The 13,744-nt window shown below is 49.4% G+C and overlaps 1 protein-coding gene across 1 annotated transcript; it reads left to right on the top strand.

Annotated features, from left to right (window-relative positions):
* Positions 1-6,732: 6,732 nt before the first annotated feature.
* On the top strand, positions 6,733-13,537 carry H3-3A (H3.3 histone A). Its single transcript, XM_084202351.1, has 4 exons — positions 6,733-6,853; positions 8,260-8,414; positions 10,252-10,405; positions 12,875-13,537. The coding sequence occupies exons 2-4, from the start codon at positions 8,287-8,289 to the stop codon at positions 13,001-13,003; spliced, it is 411 nt and encodes a 136-aa protein (XP_084058477.1). The 5' UTR covers positions 6,733-6,853; positions 8,260-8,286; the 3' UTR covers positions 13,004-13,537.
* Positions 13,538-13,744: the final 207 nt, after the last annotated feature.

Here is a 13,744-nt window from a genome sequence, read left to right as displayed (position 1 = left end):
GGCAGCTACAATAAATTTCAGATTTTTGCATTATCATTACAGAGGAAAAACTCCCTTTTCTTTTTACTTGTCCACCAGTCATTTCTCCCAATGCCTTTAACATATTTCTATAATTAAATTTCACATCATATCTCTGAAATATGTTATCACATTTGATCATACTTCATCTAAAAAAATCACAGATGCTCCTTGTCATACCATCCAATTTCCAGGCTTTGGCAGGGCTGTACAATAACCTCACCATTATCTGTTGTGCCCTATTCCCTGTCAGGTGCTAAGACTTGGTTTCTGTTTCAGTTAACCCTTTAGCACACTCCAAACTGGCAGTATCCAAGGATAAAGCACAATAATGTCCTGAGAAATGGAAGAAAATTGGCCATAAGCTTAGAGAAGTCAAGAAGAAGCTGAAGTTCTACTGACAAGGTTTCTGTTTAGGATTTTTTTATAGTGCCAGTGTAATAGGAATACAGCTTTTCTTGGCATGATATTGCAAGTCCTGTTTCCACCTTAAGATACTGAACTGTTGCATGCCAGTCCTTCAAAGCTGATAAGAAGAAATGAAGACTGTGGTTACAGCTTGTGGTACATGCATTGTATGTACCTGGAACTGTTCTTAGCTCTGGAGCAGGCAATTAAAGATATTTTTAACTTCCAGTCTTCAAAAGGTAATAGAGATTTTTTTACTTTCTATTAGAAAGTATACTAAAATATTAAGCATATCTAAAAGGCTATTATGAACAAACAAACAAGCAAACTAGATAGGAATAGGAATGGAGTTTCAGGATGTCATTATAGGGTGCTCATACAGGATTTTTATGACTCCACCAGAAGAAACTCACTAGACCACAGAAAAGAAAGAATTAGCACTATTCTATAGTAATGTTATTTACTCTTTCATGTTCTGTGGGACCCCATTAGAAGGATGAGAGATGAGTTCCAGCAGTGCATGTGTGTTAACAATGGGCCACACAAATCAGATTATAATAAGAAAATCCTGGATGATACATAAGGAATTAGAGCCAGGAGTTCCTATATAAAAGCAGGCATATACTCAGTGAAACTTGAGAAGCTTGGTAAGTCTTTATAGGAGAGGATCCTAAAAGTCAAACTCACCAAGCCTCCTAAAATTTAGTGGTAATCCAAAAAGAGGAGCAAATTCCAGAAGTCACGAATCTTATTCTCTGAATTATTGTAGGCTTATTTTCATTCTTTTAGAACTTTGTCCTTGAAATACCTTTTGGGAAAAAACTTCTCATTGAAATGGTGTTAATTACCAAAAAAGTAAAAACCAGATTTACTGCATTTGGGTTATGAGACATTAAAAAAATGCAATTTGTCCAACCAAAGTAGGTTGTTCTGAATCCCCTGGCCATATGTGATGCTCAAAGTGTGAAAAGTACCTTTGGACTTTGGACTTCAGGACTGATGATTTTGCATTTTAAAGTAGCTGTCTCTTTTACGATTTCCTGAAGAACCCAGGAATCCCAATACATTTTTTGTGTGGCACATGTAAACTTCCATTGTTATTTAAACAGGGACACTTTCCTTCAGGCTCAGCTTTCAGGGATACACTTTTTACAGGTGTAAATTAAAAACTATGAATCCTCCCCAGGAACCTGTGGAGCATGAGAGTTGCTTAAAAGGAAACACTTGTGGAAGAGTTTTCTTTGAACAGTGGGGCCATAATGTCTGATATATGTGAAGCATTTCAGAGAACTGCAAAAGGCAAAAGACATTATTAAAAGACACAATAAAAGTGAAGAAAAAGCTGTGTCTACTACTACTGCTACTACACAACAACTTCTTATCTGTGTTTCCAGTAGGTGCCAATCTCTAAAGATAGGTGTACTACACAGCTGCTACTTCTGGCCAGTGTACTTTTGGTGTCTGTATTGACAGAGAATATAAATATTCCAAAGGATAGGAAGGTGTCCTGTGTGATGCGCAACCCAGCATGCCAAACAGCTCTGCAGTAGAATGGCTGCTGTTACTGTGCTGTGACTTCTGTGCTCTACAAATCCATGACATGGAAACCTTCAAAACAAATCCTAATAGAAAGCTATTTACACAGAGGCAAGGTGATTGTAACTCATTTTGAGGTTTTTAGGTGATTTGTACTTTCCTTAACAAGTGCCAATGGTTGCCACCCCTAGTAACTTCCCAGGAAAAAACAGCAAATGTGTATTTTTGTCTTTTATGTAGATGATTGTTTAGGAATATGTTTAAATCTGCACCAAATGTACTGTTAATGCTAAGTTAAGGCTACAAATACTTTAATTCTGTCAAAATGCATTTTAAGAGGAAGATAGTTTTAAAGCTTGTGAGCATTTTGTACTGACACTTAACTTTAATTTCCAGGAGAAATTGTAAGTGCATAGCAGCCATAACCACAAACTGGGGGGCAGGCCTGCCAGGACTGGAGTGAAGATGAAACAACACAGTCCAGTGTTTTTTAAGGATGGGATAGAAATTGGCTAGGAAAGGCTGTCCAGCCTGGGAGCTGCAGAAGGGAACACAGCAGGTGTGGGACTGGGCCTGGCTGAAAAACCTAGGGGAAGGTGGGAATTGTTTGGCATCAGAATCAAGAGGATGAAAGACAGAGATAGGAAAAAAAAACCAAAACCAACAAACAGAAAGAAGAGAAAAAATGCAACTGTCTGAGCAAATACATTGAGTCAAAGAGGTGTGTAGGAAATATGAAACAAGGAAATGGCCACCAGGCTGCTGGGGCAGGGAATAGGGGAGAACTTGCAGATCTGGAGTGTAAAGGTTGGATGGAGGTTCAATGAGTTAAAGAAAGGAGATTGAGAACAGGAAGGGAGAATTGGGTATGGGAGGAGGTAAAAGAAAGTAGGAGTCAGGTGAAGGCTGTAGATAAATAAAGGTTGTCTTTTATACTCCCTCCATCACCAAAATGTCTGAGTGGCTTTTAGATAAAACTAATAACAACCCCAGTTTTCCCTGGGTGATAGAAGAGGACCTTTATCTGTCGAGCTGGAACTAGACTAAGTCATTTGGATGTTTAGTTTGTGCTTTCGGGGGAATAGGAAAGAAATATTTCTTCTTTGATCAGAGACCCTTTGGAGTTTGGTGACAAACTGTGAATGTCTTTTGTAGCAGGAAGCCTTTCTCAAATGATTCTGAAAGATTACCTGCAGTGTTGCTTGAAAACAACCATACTCTGGCCTCCCTTTTTTTTTCTTTTTTAGTCCAGTTAACCTGAAAAAAGGCAAACTTCATCTGCTCTGCTGTGTTTTGTTTGGCTTGTAATCTGTGCTGTTGCAAAGGGAAGCAGCTGCTGCAGTTTGTAGATGTTCCTGCAGTCTGTGATGTTACTGGTGTTGATCTGGTAGCTCTTCCTCCAACTGGGCCAGTGCATTACACTGGAAGCTGACGAGGAGCTATTTGGAAAGGTCGGAAGCAACAACTTGTTAGTTTTGCTTGTTTCGTGTTTCATTTTGTTTGGTTTGGGTTTTTGTTCTTTTTTTTTTTCTCTAGTAACATTTTGAAACAGTGTTTTTAGCTTGATATAATAGTTACAATTAATGCGTCCTGATGGGAAAAGTGCCTGCCTTCCTCTGCTCAGTCTCCCGGGCAAGATGAGAGCTTCCCAGCAAGAGAAAGGTGAAAGAGATTATTTTGAAAAATGTCTGCTACTTGGACAGCCCAAAGGAGTCCAAGCAGTGGAAATCCACCTCTTTTTCGCTGGATGAGGGCTGTCTACTTTCTGTGAAAGGTGCTGAAAACAACTTCTGATTTGAGTGTTCCTCTTTTCTATTCATGATCATTTGAGTCTTCTTTGGCTCCAAGCTGCACCAGCTGTTTTCCACCCTAATCTTCTTTCCCGTAGCAATCTGGCCACGTTTGCAGCAGCGGTGGTTCCGCTGGGTGAGGATGAAGTACTGCGGTTGTCCTTGGCGTGTTCTTGCCGGCTAAACCAGTGGAATCTCATTAGGGTAGATTTCTTCATGGCCGCTTATGGATGCCTTAGGGTGGAAGATGCCTGTGGTCTGCAGAGATAAAGGCCTTCGGAAAGGAGGAGCAAAGGCTTATCGGTGCTGCCAGTGAAAGATGAGCGTCTGGAGTCTTTTTAGAGTTGGGCCAGCTCTTTCTGTGCTGCTCCGTAGGCACTCAAGTAGCATTTGTGGTAAAGCTCAAAGGGCCGTACCTGTTCCTACAGCCCTGGCAAAGCACGGGTTTAATGGCCTTAATCAGCGAAGGTGCAAAACCTGATAATACTGTTTTTCCTTCTCGGGCTTTCCCTGTGTTCCGCTGCGGGCAGTGGGCAGACAATACCCTGTAGTCCTGCCTGCCGTGCTCCTCACGCGTTTGAAACCAGCCAGAGCTGCCAGCGGCAGGGCGGGAGCAGCGCTGCGGCCCTCCGGGAGAGGCGAGAGCTCGCTCGGCCGCCGAGCTCCCGGAGGAGAGCACGGGCTGGCCGCGGGAGGGGGCAGCGCCGGGCCGGGACAGCCGCGCCCCGCCCCGCCTGGCGTCATGGAATTCCAGGGCGCTCCCGCCAATGGCGGCGGGGGCACGTCCGGTGCCACCCGCGGCTGCCGCGGCGCGGGGGGGTCCGGGCCCGCCGCTGACCTCGGGGCTCGGTCACGCCCGGACGGAGGCAGGGCCGCGGCCGGGAGCGCGGCGGAGCAGCTCCTCCTGCGGGAGAAGGGAGCGGGAATAGCCGGACGGAGAGCCCTTCCTCCGCGCCCCAGAGCGGGCAGAGTTAAAGTTGACAGGGGCGACCTATGGATTATGAACCTCTGGGCAGCTTCCTGCGGCTCGGAACTGGTGCTGCCCTCTTCTAACTTTTCCAGCTGCTCGTCATGGGACGTGTGTGTTGTGTGGGGAATTGATGCCAGTTTCGGTGTCTGGCTTTTAGAGTTTACTGAACATTTGCAAACGCTCTTATTGTATAATACTGAACAGCTCAGAGTTCACTTTTGACTGCCCAGTACGGGGCTGTTCTCTCATGAAATACTACCAAAAGATAAATCAATCCACCGATACTTCTGTAAGTACAAATAAAATCCTCTCTGGTTTCTCTTTCCTGACAGCCACCTCCCATAAACTCACTGTAGGGTCAGAGGTGTGTGTGGCATATCTGGTCATGTCTGTGTAGTGCAGCCCGTTGGTTTTATCTGAGCACTAATGCAGACTATATCTATTTTAGCAGAGTGTTCTGCCCACGATAACACTCTCTTTCTTGTCAGGTCTGATTAGCCCCAAGTGAATGCTCACATGGCTAAACCACTTCTGCTGCTGGAGGTAGTTTGGATGTCTCCACGCAGAGCTGCATTACATCATCATCCGTAATAAAGATTTTGCAAATCAAATATGGCTCCGTCTAATGCCTAAATGACAGAGAAGATGGTGGCACCAGTTGTGCGAGCAGAGGCTCTGACTCTGTAGTTGAGATGCACTTACAGCAATTGCCAGGGGCTGTTCAGTTGTATTAGAGTGCAGGTTACTTTCCCCCAGGGCATTTTGATCCTGACATTACTAGAAAATAAAGAGCAAATTTCCTCACTAAACATCATGGCAGCTGACACAACCGGTTGGGGTCTGCTGATGATGACAGTGCTAAACTTACAGTTGCTTTTGCAATAGCTGCACCTCAACCCCCAAACAGTGGCACAGCACTGATGCAGGAAATGAGGCTCCTCTTCCTTCCCCAACAGTAGCTTTTCCTTGTCAACCATCATGCCTGCAGTGTGTTTCTGAGGCAGAAGGATCCCCAGCAGCCCCCTCCTGACACTCAGCTCTCATTTTACAGACCAAGTATGGCCCTCCCACAGCAGATCCTTGCTGGGTGGGCTCTGATGGGCCAGCTTACAGGGAGAAATTTTGTTTTGCTTCTATGTAAAGACAAAAGCCACAGAATCAATTAGGTTGGAAAAGACCTCTAAGGTCATTGAGTCCAGCCTTTGTCCGAACACCACTTCCCAACTAGACCGTGGCACTAAGTTCCATGTCCAGGGTTTCCTTAAATACATCCAGGGGACAGTAACTCCACCACCTCCCATGGCATCCAATGTCCAGGCAGCCTTTCCGTGAAGAAATTCCTCCTAATATCTAAGCTAAACCTCCCCGGTGCAATTAGAGGCCGTTTCCTCTTGTTCTGTCACTCGTTGCCTGGGAGAGGAGCCCAGTCCCCACCTGGCTACAACCTCTTTTCAGGGACTTGGAGAGAGCAATAAGGTCACTCCTGACCCTCCTTTTCTCCCGCATAAACACCCCAGCTCCCTCAACAGCTCGTCGGAAGATGAATGCTCCAGACCCTTCCCCAGCTCCGTTGCCTTTCTCTGGACACGCTCCAGCACCTCCACGTCCTTCCTGTACCGAGGGGCCCAGAACTGGACTCAACACTCGATGCGTGGCCCGGGAGGAAAATCACCGCCCTAGTCCTGATGGCTACGGGGTGACCCCCAAGCCGAAGAGACCCGAGGCAGAAGGCAGCCAGAGCGGCTGCGGCGGACGCGGATGTGCCCGGCGGCGGGCCGGGGGTGGCGGCCGGGCCGTGAGGGGGACGCGGGGACAGGGAATCCCCGGGCGCGCGCGGCGTGCCTTTTGTGTTTGTACACACGGCCCGGGGGCGGGGCCGGGGGCGGGGCCGCGCCTTCCCTCCATTGTGCGCCATTGGCGGCCGCGCGGGCCGGGGCGGGGCCGGCGCGCGGGGGGCGGGCCCGGCGCGCGGGGCCGGCCCTCGCCCGTCAGCCATCTTTCAATTGTGCTCCGAGCCGCCGCCAGCGCCAGCCGCAGCAGCTCCGGCTCCTCCTGCGCCCGCCCGCCTGCCCGCCCTCCATCCCTCCCTCCCTCCCTCCCGCACGGCAGCCGCGCTCGCCCAGCGGACGGGGTAAGTCTGGCGCCGCGCCCGCCGCCCCCCGCGCCCCGACACCCACCGCCGCTGCCCCCCGAGCCTCCCCACAAACTTTTGGGGCGCTCGGGAGGCGGCGGCGCCTCGCGTTCCCCTCGGCCGCGCCGCCTTCCCGGCGCAGCCGGAGCGGCTCCCTCCGCCGGCACCCCCGGCCCCGCTTCGCGCGGTCGTTGCCCCCCTCTGCTCCCCTCGCCCCCGCTCCAGACCCCCACCAGCGGCCTCCCCAGCCCCTCAGCTGCCTCCTCAGCCCGACATCCCCCGGATCGGGGCCGGGAAGCGGTCGCAAAGGGGAGCCGCTCGCCAGCCCAGGGTAACTCTCCTGCCTTCCTTCCCCTGCTCCCCACAGTTGTTGCTCAGCTTCACCATCTTGTCTCTTTTCTCTGGTCACCGACCATATTTTTTTTCCTATTGCATAAAAAACAATAAAAAGGGAAAGAAATTCGCCGAAGGAACGACCCAAACGCAACGCAATTTTTCGGTTTTCGAGTGCAAACTTTTCCGCTGCCTCCCCCTGCATCTGCACCCGCACGGTTTGGAGTTCCTGGCGATATTTTTGGCGTTATTTTTCGCAATTTATTTTTTCCTCCTTTGCAAAAGGACTAGGGCTGCGTTTCGTGATTGTTTCCATTTTGTTCTGGCTCTGGGAGCTGAGTTTGCCTGTGAGAGGCGCTTGGGAGCGAGGCAGCTCTTGGGGAAGCAGTTACACAGAAAGAGAAAGACGGCACCCGAAAAACAACCCCCCAAAAACAAAGTTTGTTGCTTTCTCGCACTTTTTCCGGCCCCTTTCCTTTTCGCACGATGAACGCCGGGCTGCCTGCGGTTGCCGGCGGGTCGGGGAGCGCGGGCGGGCGGCGGCGGGCGCCGGGCAGCCCGGGCAGGGCCGGCGGGGGCTGCCGCTCCTCCGGCCCCCGCTCCGCAGTTTCGGAGGAGGTTTTCCGGCGGGTGGGAGCGGCGGGTCGGTGCCAGCCCCCCGATGTTTGCCGGGCGGTATTTGCAAACACTTGGCAGGTGACGGGCGGCCGGCGGGGGGGAGGCGACAGCCGCCTCTCCGCGCCTGCTGCCGTGCGGCTCGCTCGGCTTCAGCCGCCGCCGCTTTGATATTGAATTCGTGGGCAAAAAAAGCTGTATTTTAATATTCCGCGATCGGCAGGCGTTTAATTTCTAATTTAATTTTTTCCTTTTTTGGTGTGGGCTTTTTTTTTTTTTTTTTTAACTGGCCGTCGGAGGCGTTCGGCCGCCGCGGGCTCGGCGCTCGGGGCAGGGACGCGTTGCGCGGGACGGGGGCCGCGCTGCCGCCCGCCCCGGGGGCAGGTGCCGCGGGGGGCGCACGCCCAGCGGGGCGACCACCTCCCCCCTGCCCCGCCTGCCCACGTTCCTCCCGGCAGGTGTAAGGCAGCGACGTCGGCAGGAGCATGGCCCGTACCAAGCAGACCGCCCGCAAGTCCACCGGTGGCAAGGCGCCCCGCAAGCAGCTCGCCACCAAAGCCGCCCGCAAGAGCGCGCCCTCCACTGGCGGGGTGAAGAAGCCGCACCGCTACAGGTAACGCAGCGCCGCGCAGAGGCGGCTGCGGGGCGCGACCGGGCAACCTCCCCACCACCCCCCCCCAAAAAAATCCCTCCTTCCCCCCCCCACCCCGCGGGACCGATAGGGCGGGGGGCGCTTCTCCCCGCCTCCTCTGCGCTCCGCTTCCCGAGGCCGCCTGCCTGCCGGTAGAATAACCAAAAAAAAAAAAAAAAAAAAAACCCCAAAAAAACCCACCAAAAAGAAAACAAGCTCGAGTCCCCGCCAGCCGCAAAAATAACCAGAAATTCCCAGGGCGGCACCGACCCCCGGCGTTTGTCATCAGCTCCTTTCCGGGCGTTCCGGTGCTGGTGACTACAAAATCGACACCCCTCCCCCCGCGGCGGACGCGGCTCGGCGGTTCTTTTAAATTTTTATGATTCTGTGCTCGCGGTTATCTGGAGGCCGCAGCAGGGCTGCGCCGCCGCCAAGTTTATTGTTACCGGCGCGTTCCGCGCTCCGCTCGCGGGGCTGGACCCGGCGGCGGCGCTGGGCGGGCGCGGGGCCCTGCAGGGCGCGGAGCCGCCGCCAGAGGGAGCCGCGCACCCGCGGATGCGGCGGGGCTCCCGCAGCGCCCCGCGCCCGTCCCGAATCCCGGCCTTGGCACGGCCGGAGCGGAGCGGAGCCGGCGGCAGAGCTGTGACACAACCCCCCGGTCCCTGAGCTTCTCCAGGCCTGGCTCCGTACAGAGCGGCGGCAGTCGTGCTTCAGCTTGGGGGATGGTTTTGGGCTAGGTGTAGGTATCCCTTGGGGAAAATATGGATGGGGAAGAAGTGGGTTTTGAATAGGGGAATTAATCTAAAAGTCCAAGAGGGGATTTATTAATGTATCGAGGAGTCTGAAGAGGATGGAGCCAGGCTCTTCTCAGTGGTGCCAAGCGACAGGACAAGAGGCAATGGGCAGAAACTGATACACAGGAAATTCCACCTGAACGTGAGGAAGAACTTTACTGTGAAGGTGACTGAGCATTGCAACAGATTGCCCAGAGTGGTTGTGGAGTCATCTTCCTTGGAGATATCCAAAAGCCATCTGGACACAATCCTGAGAAACAATCTCTGGGATGACCCTGTTTGAGCAGGGAAGTTGGGCCAGGTGACCCACTGTGGTCCCTTCTAACCTGACCCACTCTGTGGTTCTTGCTCTAGGTGTGAGGCAGAATTCATCAATTGTGAGATAAGTAATAAAGCTGGAGCAGGGAAAGACAAAGCTTCCACAGAAATAAATGTGCTGTTAGTTTCACAGATGGACATCATGTTTGCAAACATATGTTGCTATTCCGAATTTGTCATTCTGACACCAAAACTAGCAGGGGGAAATACACTGGATACTTTTGACTGTCAATATAACAGAGAATATACATTTTGTTGGTTCTGTGAATGTGAATGTTGACAGTAGAGAAAAAGAACCAATTTCCCTTAAAATCAGGGTTCCTGTCAGGCCCCTCGGGGGTACCTTTGGTACGGCTGAACTCAGGGCAGCTCTGTGGTTTGCCACATCTGCACTGAGCTGTGTTGCTGTCACTTGGACAGCACGTGTTGGCCAACTGTTCCCTTGGTGAAGTCAGGCCTTGGGAGTGTGCCTGGCCTGAGGGATCCCTGCTGAGGCCAGTGGAAGTTGGCAGAGATTGGTGGTGAGGAGATACTGACTCTTTGCCAGCAGAACTGATTTTGTATTGTGAATGCTGGAACTCTCCTAGGGAAAACTGAAGTGCGTGGTGCTTGGTTTAGTCTGGAGGATGGCCCCCTATTTTTAAGGCGATGTAGAGTATCTTTTCAGCGCTAATGATTTTTATTTTCATTGTATTTAATTTTAACAGGCCGGGTACCGTGGCTCTGCGTGAAATCAGGCGCTATCAAAAGTCCACCGAACTTTTGATCCGCAAACTCCCCTTCCAGCGTCTGGTGCGTGAAATTGCTCAGGACTTCAAGACAGATCTGCGCTTCCAGAGCGCTGCCATCGGTGCTTTGCAGGTGAGCCTTGCCCGGCCGCCGCCTCCGGGCCGGGAGTAGCGCCGGGAGAGCCCCGGCCGGGATCCCCCCCAGCCCCGCCCCGCTCCTCCATTGGCCACGCTGTTTCCAGGCTTCCTCTGCGCTCCCTCTGATTGGTGGGGCTGCCGCGGTGGGCGTGGCCCGCACCGCTGGGAGGGATGCTCACCTCGGCCTTGCCTTGCCCTGGAAGTGCCTGTGGGTACCATAGGATAAAACAGCACAGGGGCAGCTCAGCAGCTCCTTACAGAGCCTAAAAGTCTGGGTTTATAGCTGGTGCTTTGCTTTTGGGGTTTTTTTTTAAGTAGCCCCTGGATTTGTTAGAGTAGTGCTTAAGATGCTCAAGACAAACACATTTCCTCCACCTCTAAGTTCTGCAGTTGGAGAGGGAACATTGTATAAAGCAGATTCAAGGGTTTCCTAATGGGGAGGTCTTGGTGTCCTCAAATGCCCTCTAAAGCACAACAGCCCAATAAGCCTAAATACAGTTAGGGAAATAGCTGCCTTCCTAGGATGTATTTGGTGCTAAGCACATTTTAAAATATATTAGTTATGTAACTTATTTAGATTATACAGAGAGAAAAATATTAATTGCTCTTTCTGGCCCAAATTCCTGGATCTAAGTTAGGACCCCCCACAAGACTGAGTTCTTATCATGGGGACATCTCCCTCTTGTGATAGAAGACACTCCTGATTAAAGATAGCTGTTGAAAGACTGTTCCAGAACGTATCTGTAGTTGTAGTCTGTCTGACATGCAGACAAAATGGTCTCTTTCTAGTTAATGACTTCCACTTGATAAGGGGCCAAGACATTTGCCATGAGAGCCCATAAACTTGGGCATGTGCTTAGCTTCAAAAGGTGCCTGTGGGCCTGTGTGTGTTTGCAGAGTTGCTGCTTTTGCTTTTAGTTATTCTCTGTGGTAGTTCTGAAATCCTGAGGTTTATCTGTGTGTATCTTTATCTAGATCTGCCTATTAAAATGCAGTAGCTGATACACTTTCAGAAAGCTCCTGCTTTGAATGTTCCTGGTTTTGCATTAAGGAGTTGTTGGTATAGAGCCTGGTCACACACACTTCCTAGTGGGTTCTGCTTGCATATTTGAAAAAACAAACAAACTCAAAAAAGTAAATTTTTAAAAACAAATTAACCCCTTGGGTACCATGTTGTTTGTGCCATCAAGGATATTTGGTGAAGTGTCTTAACTTTTCACAAAGTGATTTGACAAAATTGCATTAGGGATTCTCATATCCTTCTGCAAATTAAATGACCTAGTAATACCACAGTCCTCATCTGCTGTAGTAAATATTGGGTTTCTTTCATATTGGATAATCTTAGGTTTTTAAACAGGATCTTTGAACCTAATAAGTTGATTCCTGGAGTTCCTGGCAATCAAGTGGTTCACACAAGTTGTTCTCTTGTATGTATTGTAGAAAAGGTGACCTCGCCCTCCTTTCTGGAATTGGGCCCCATCATTCCCACCTTCTCAGCCTAGGTGTGGCCGTGTCCAACACTGGCACACTGAGATGCTTCCTGGGAGATTGATGGGTGTTAGAATTCCATGTGTTCCAGAAGTGTTTGAACAATTGCCATTGCTGTGCTGGGCTTAGCAGCAGCTAACTTCACGTGAGTCAGGGAAATATTTGGGTCCAGCTGAGCATCTGTCCAGCTCAGAGTCCTGTCTGCAGCTGTCCAGTGACTGGGAGAACCACTGTGCTCAGCTTTGTTCTTGTGCTGGCCCTGGTTCTCTCAGCTGGGAGCTGAGAGCTGTCTGTGATGGTGGGGCCAGTGCTGCGTCCCCAGATAGGCAGGAAGGAAGTACAGGAGCAGGACAAGTGTCTGGTGGTAATTGCCTGACTGATGTCCTGGTTTTTGTGCTTCAAGGAGCTCCTGAACTAAAGGAGTTCTCTTATTTCTGATAGTTCTCAGTACATTTTTTTCCTGCTGATTTTTGACTTGAGCCACCTCTTCAGTGTCTGTGGAAGGAGCTGTATTGCTTGAACTGTGTGTTGGGAAGGAATACATGTTCTTCTTTTCCCTGGCACCTGCCAGTTTCACCTGATGCTCGGTGGCTCTTACTCTGGAAGAGGCAGCAAACAAGTCCCTCAAACAGTGTGACCCAGCCTTTGAAAAGAGAATTTCCTAAACAAACGAACCTGCTAGTAATGTAACCCCTTCCTGTCTCGTGAGAGTCCCATGGGAGTATTAGTTCTGCTGTGCTCTGGAGGATGTCCTGGCCAAATAGCAGCAGTACACTACTTTAGACATAAAATATTATAAGGAAGGGGAGGGTTTGCATTTCTGAAAATCTAAAACTTTTGATATTTGTGACTAATAAAGATCAAAACCTCAACTTAATGCCACGTTACACTGTCCTTTTAATTCTGAACTACAAATCTTTTTTTCCCCCGGTGCTCAGAGATTGAAAATGTTCTTATCTCTTTTCTCCCACACTAGGAGGCAAGTGAAGCCTACTTGGTTGGGCTGTTTGAAGACACCAACCTGTGTGCTATCCATGCCAAACGTGTCACAATCATGCCAAAAGATATCCAGCTAGCACGCCGCATACGTGGGGAGCGCGCCTAAAGCCTCGCCACGATGGGTCTGTCATCCTCCAAGCAAAATCTTCTTCCTGTTATTGGTAGTAATGAACGTTAGATATTTTTTTCCATGGGGTTAAAAGGTACCTTAAGTATATGGTTGCAAGTGGAAAAATAGGGGACAGAATTGGGTATTGGCAAGTTTTCTTTCCATTTTCATTTGTGTGTGGATTTTTAATATAAACAAGGGGGACATAAAAAGAAACAATGCGGTCAAAAAAAAAAAAATAAAAACATGAATCGTTGAAACTTGTTCACCAAAACAACTTTATAAAAAAAAAAATTATAAATAAACCTGTCAAATTTTTCTGGACAATGCCAGCATTTGGATTTTTTTAAACAAGTAAATTTCTTATCAATGGCAACTAAATGGTGTTTGTAGCATTTTTATCATACAGTAGATTCCATCCATTCACTATACTTTTCTAACTGAGTTGTCCTACATGCAAGTACATGTTTTTAATGTTGTCTGTCTTCTGTGCTGTTCCTGTAAGTTTGCTATTAAAATACATTAAATGATGCCTGGTTTTAGTCTTGATTTTTAAATTTTACACATGGGTTATATTGATTTAAAAGTCATCAACCTTTCCTCCCCTTTTACTTTTCAATGCATGGCTTAATTCCTTGGGGCAGATCTAGGAAATACTGGGGATACTGCCTTGGCTGAAGTAGTGTATATGTGAGGTTCTTTGAAGAGTGTAAAATTGGTCTGCTCCACATAAAAACA

This window comes from Fringilla coelebs, assembly GCF_963513975.1.
Source record: "Fringilla coelebs genome assembly, chromosome: 3".
Lineage (NCBI taxonomy): Eukaryota > Metazoa > Chordata > Aves > Passeriformes > Fringillidae > Fringilla > Fringilla coelebs.
Note: the sequence above shows the minus strand (reverse complement) of the source record. Positions and strands in the feature narration are given on the sequence as shown.

Excerpts from the sequence above, each read along its gene's own strand:
- H3-3A (XM_084202351.1), top strand. The coding sequence starts at position 8,287 with ATGGCCCGTACCAAGCAGACCGCCCGCAAGTCCACCGGTGGCAAGGCG. Across the intron at positions 8,415-10,251 it reads AAGAAGCCGCACCGCTACAG|GCCGGGTACCGTGGCTCTGC; the intron begins GTAACGCAGCGC and ends TAATTTTAACAG. Across the intron at positions 10,406-12,874 it reads CTGCCATCGGTGCTTTGCAG|GAGGCAAGTGAAGCCTACTT; the intron begins GTGAGCCTTGCC and ends CTCCCACACTAG.